Source organism: Sinocyclocheilus grahami, unplaced genomic scaffold, assembly GCF_001515645.1.
Source record: "Sinocyclocheilus grahami isolate Dianchi unplaced genomic scaffold, SAMN03320097.WGS_v1.1 scaffold450.1, whole genome shotgun sequence".
In the NCBI taxonomy this organism is placed as follows: Eukaryota; Metazoa; Chordata; class Actinopteri; order Cypriniformes; family Cyprinidae; genus Sinocyclocheilus; species Sinocyclocheilus grahami.
Genome location: NW_015505629.1, coordinates 1,318,355 through 1,323,612, shown reverse-complemented (window position 1 = coordinate 1,323,612; position 5,258 = coordinate 1,318,355). Strand labels below are relative to the sequence as shown.

Here is a 5,258-nt window from a genome sequence, read left to right as displayed (position 1 = left end):
TAATTAAGTTGCTTAAACAACTATAAACAAAACGGCATCGTGCATGTATGTGTAGTATAATACAAAGGGCCGAAAGCCAATCACACAGAGTACATTTTTCAGAGTACAAACATGCGATGCAGTGGGATGGGGAAAAAACACGCCATAAAGTCTCGAGATAAACTTGCATTAATTTTACATGGCTTTCTAAACATGTGGCTCTTTTGTGCGAGATGCGAGTGCAACGGTGATAGATGTCCCTCTAGAAAATGTGCGAAATATGATGTAAACAAGATCTTCTCTGCATTGATGTTCTCTTTTCCCGCAATATTTTTAATGAACAACGCACTAGCGCCGCATCTAGTGGCTTCAACTGGATAGACTAACAAAAGCATTATAATGCAACGACACTCACATCGTCATCGCATCTCGTGCGCCGCTGATAAGGCTTCCTGACGCACACCTAAAATTCGAATGCAACATTCAATATGGATTTTTATTTTAAATTCGACGAATATTCGAAATTCTAATTTTTTCTGACAGCTCTAGCGCACAGAGCATTCTCCATCTTCATTAGTTTACTTTACTGTCTCTGTTTAACAGTTCTGATTAATTATTACACAGAACTTTTAAACAAAGTGTTATATACTATGTTATATATAAACAGTATATTATTATTAGATGTTGTCGTCATATTTAATGTAAAATTCCTGCATTTAATCAGTTAATTCATTTAGAATAGTAAAACACTATAGGCTGTTATCAAACATTAAATCTGTGGTTTTAAAATGGATTTTGTTGATGCAGAAGTGGCACAGAAGCTGCATCTAAAGCAACATTTAGATGTATTTACACTGATGGACTGATATAGTGGCCAATTTACATAATAGGCTGATATTGGCACATTTAAACAATATATCATCATCTGATTTCCTTCCTGGCTGGTTAATAGGGATAGTAGTCAGTGGATGATGCTGGTCATCTTCAGTTCTCAAGTGTGCTGTGTGTGTGAGTGAGTGTGTGTGTGTGTGTGTGTGAGTGTGTGTGTGAGTGTGTGTGAGTGTGTGTGTGAGTGTGTGTGTGAGTGTGAGTGTGAGTGTGTGTGTGAGTGTGTGTGTGATCGAATGCAACATTCAATATGGATTTTTATTTTAAATTCGACGAATATTCGAAATTTCAATTTTTTTTGACAGCCCTAGCGCACAGAGCATTCTCCATCTTCATTAGTTTACTTTACTGTCTCTGTTTAACAGTTCTGATTAATTATTACACAGAACTTTTAAACAAGTTCTCAAGTGTGCTGTTTTGTGTGTGTGTGTGTGTGTGTGTGTGTGTGTGTGTGTATAAAAACCCATCAGAGGAACTGCTGTCTGGACCAAACAGAAAGTAGATCAAAAATATTTATTGCACATATTAAATTACAGTAAAAATCTCAGTTTTCCATTTGCATTTACGGTTTTAGCTCGCAATGCCAAGCCAATGGTCTGATTTCCAGGAAATGCATTTACTGATCAAAATGTAAACCTTGAATGCAACGTGAGTGGCTTTGGATAAAACCATCTGCCAAATTCATAAATGTAAATTAAAAAATACAAATGCATGCACCAATACAAAAATGTATAAAGGAAAACTGACAGTAGACCATTGAACCGTTTAAAATAATTTGTTTGTGTTGATTTAGCTATAATGTGTGCATTAATAATTTGGGTCAGTTATTACACCATATAAACAGTTGTTTTAGTATCACTGAGATACTATTCTAGTTTTTATTAATAACTTGAATTAGTTTTTATATTTGTATTTTCAGTTTTCAATTTTTATTTTACAATTTTAGTAATTTGTTGTGTGTTTTTTGTCATTTTTATCAGTTTTTGTTTTATAATATATCATTTTTAAATTGTTTTATTTCTGTTTTAGTTGTGGTCATTTTAGGTTTTTATTAATTTTATTTCAGTGACATTTATTTCAAGTAAGATTTTTAAATTTATTTTAGTTTTAGTTAACTTTAATAACTCCCCTTTATTTATATAGCACTTTATAGTACAGATTGTGTTAAAGCAGCTTTACAGTGTTCAAGAGGAAAATAATGTTCCAGTGATGCAGACACAATTCACTTCTGCTGTAGAGCAGCTCTAAAAAGAAGGCGATAGTAAATGGTGGATTTTTCAGTTAAAGTCAGATCATCGTTGATTGAGTTCAGTTTCACAACCATGTGAAGTAATCAATTATGGAATGAGTCAATAAATCTATGAAAAATGCATCTTTGCATTTAACACTGTACAGCTATTCAGAACCGTTAATTAAGCATTGAACTTTGGTTCAAAATATTTTTCACTCACTAACCATAGCTAATCCTCTTCTCTGTCTTCTCTACTAGTGTTGGATCTTCCGCTGTGTCAGGACACGTTTGAGGCCGAGGACAAGTCTCTGCTGCCGTTCGCCCTGTATCCACACCCCCGATTGTGGAGCCCTAAAACGCGGCGTCTGGAGGTCAACATCGTCCCTCGGCCGCGACCGTCCCCTAACCGGCCCCGCATCGACCCGTGGAGCTTCGTATCGGCCGGTGTGACGGACAGACCGGGCGCCAAGAAAGCCGTCAGCAGTCCCACGAGCCCTCGACTGGGGTACCAGCCCTCGCCAACAAACCCCTTCACAAACTGTGACCTCTTCCCTTCCCCGGACTGTGATCCCTTTAATCTGAAGTTCGACCCTTCCATGAACTCGGACCACGCCTCAACCTTTGACCCCTTCTCGGCCCCCTTCCCCACCTCGCGCTCGGCGCCCTGCTCCACCAACGGAAGTCCCAATCTGTCGCTCAGGGTGGCGCCGCTGAACCCGGCCGACTCGCCGCTCATAGACCTGGGCTGGATGGGCGGCACCAAAGAGAGGGTCCATCCTCACCGGAGCCTCGGCCTCAGTCCGTTCAGATCACCAGCTCCTCTCAGAGACGACAGGTTCTGAACACTGTCCCGCAAACGAGGGTCCATGCCAATTCTGGGAAACAAAACCAAGGAGATTTCCATTTGACCCAATACTGCTGATGTGTTGATGGGTTCTGAATGCTCATTCAGCAGCGTGACTCCTCCCGGGAGTCACAAAACCTCAGTGTCTTCCTCTCTTGATTGGTTGGTCTTCCTGTCTTTCAGCACTGTCTCAGGGTCTTAACGGCCTCTAGTTGCGCTTAAGTAGATACGCACACGTTGCATCGCTTTATCTGGTCTCAAATGTGATGTAGTTATTGTCATATGATTTCAAAATGATTCCTCGTTTCAGCCCACATTCGTCTCTGAAGGCGACAAAAGTTGCGTTTCATAATCCACGTCACGCGTCCCTGAATGAGTCGAGAAACGTTCTGCTGACCTCGCTGGTGGTGTTTGAGTTGAGATTATGGGGATGTATCAGCTGACAGAAGTAGAAATACAGATCAGCCTGAGATTATGAAATCACAAAATCTTTTTTTTTTTTTAGATACCATCGTGTTGGCTCGCCAAACGTTGGACTGAAAAGCGTCAGGTAGAGTTTTAGTCCGAAGCAATACGTAAACCTCAAATCACTTTCATCATCAGTAGTTCTGTCTGGTTTTCCAGTAAAATAATATTTAAATCGTCTTGAATTCAGATGCATTGAGAGGAAATCCATTTTATATTTCTCAAACGTCACAAAATGTTGTTAATGGCTAAAACATTTTGGCATTGCGACGAGACTTGTGTTTTTCAGTGTAGGTGCTTTTGACAAAAGTTCATCCAGTTGATTTTAGGTTGGATTTCCAGTACATAATATCTAAATATTCAAAAGTCAAAATACATTTACTAGAGATGCAAACTGAAAAGTCTTGTTTTCCGATGAAAATGATCAAAATGAGTTTTTAAAGCAAGAAAGAAATGTGTTCATGGTGTAAGAAAACTGAACTTAATTCAAAGGGAAACAAGTTTATATTTCTTCCTCCAAATTTTCTTTCTTGTTTTAAGCAGCAAACTCAATTCATATCGATCATTTTTATCGGAAAACAAGACTTGCCGGTGAAACTCCTTCTGCATATGGAAGCTCATTTCCGCCACGGAATAAAAAGGTCATTGGAACAATCTCATAATTAATGTCTCGCAATTCTGAGGTTATACCTGAGTTAAAGTCTCAACTGTGAGTTATAAACGTAGAACTGTCAGAAAAAAGTACAAATTGCAGGATAAAAAGTTGCAGTTAGCCTTTTCATGTTGTATTCTGTGGTGAAAATAAGCTTCCACGGATATGGGGTGCTCCTGCTGGATATCTCTGTCTTCTGACTGACGTTCACAAACACCTCTGCGAGCAGATCGTTTCTCCTCATTAGTGATGAGGATGATGGTGAATAAAGCTAATCGCAAGCTAGTCATATTTATTACTGAGGCCTTTAACACACTGGATTCAAGAGATTTAAGGGTCAGAGACACAGTCCACGTTAGGATGCTTTATTGTATTTTATATTAAGACATATCTTTAGGTTTTGTTCGGTTCTTCACTGGAGTCTGTGGAGATATGGGTGCTGCAAATGGCCAAATCTGTGCTTTACAGTGTCAGAGTGGGACTGTGTGCCTTGATTGAAAAGAGAATCTGAATTCTTCTTTTACGCTCATGGTTTTTGAGATTTCCTCGACCAAAACACTCCAGGCGTCTCTCAGGCTCACGGACGTTCACACTCATCTTCCACTACCTGCTAAAAACTTGCCGATTTGAGGGAGAATCTTCTGTGTGAGGGGAAGATTTCTTGTTGATGATGATTCGTGTTTTAATTGAAGCTTATTGCTATATATTCAGTTCTGTTGAAGCCCGTATAACATCTGTCGTGTGAGTGTTATTCTCAATGGGCTGGGCCTAATCACTCCATTACTCTCTCTGTGTGTGTGTGTGTGTGTGTGTGTGTGTGTGTGTGTGTGTGTGTGCGTGCGTGCGTGCGTGCGTGCGTGCGTGCGTCTGTGCGCGTGTGTGAGCTCAATCGTGAGTGTGTTGTTTCTGTATTAAAGGCTGAATGTTTATTTTGCTAATTGTAATGGGTTTTAACCTGTGGAACTTTTCAATTTAAAAAAAAAAAAGAGAAAAAGACTGCAAAAAGGAGCAAGACCAAATAAAATTTAACACGACTCTAAAACTGTGCCTGTGCTTGTGATTCTCACCATCTGTAACGAACATGGGAAAAGATACAAGTTAGTTTGTGAAAAAACGAAAATCTAGTGTCTTTTGTCGAATCGTGGTAAAGTTTTATAGTGTTTAAATATGACCATATACTGGATATAATTCAGTATGAT

The 5,258-nt window shown here is 39.3% G+C and overlaps 1 protein-coding gene across 1 annotated transcript in view; it reads left to right on the top strand.

Moving 5' to 3' along the window:
• The window catches only part of LOC107552439 (mitogen-activated protein kinase kinase kinase 11-like), a 21,534-nt gene extending 16,624 nt beyond the window's left edge, over window positions 1-4,910 (top strand). The window contains exon 8 of the mRNA XM_016234322.1: window positions 2,357-4,910. Within this exon, the coding sequence (XP_016089808.1) occupies window positions 2,357-2,940 (584 nt within the window). The 3' untranslated portion in view covers window positions 2,941-4,910. The remainder of the gene's footprint in view (window positions 1-2,356) is intronic.
• Window positions 4,911-5,258: the final 348 nt, after the last annotated feature.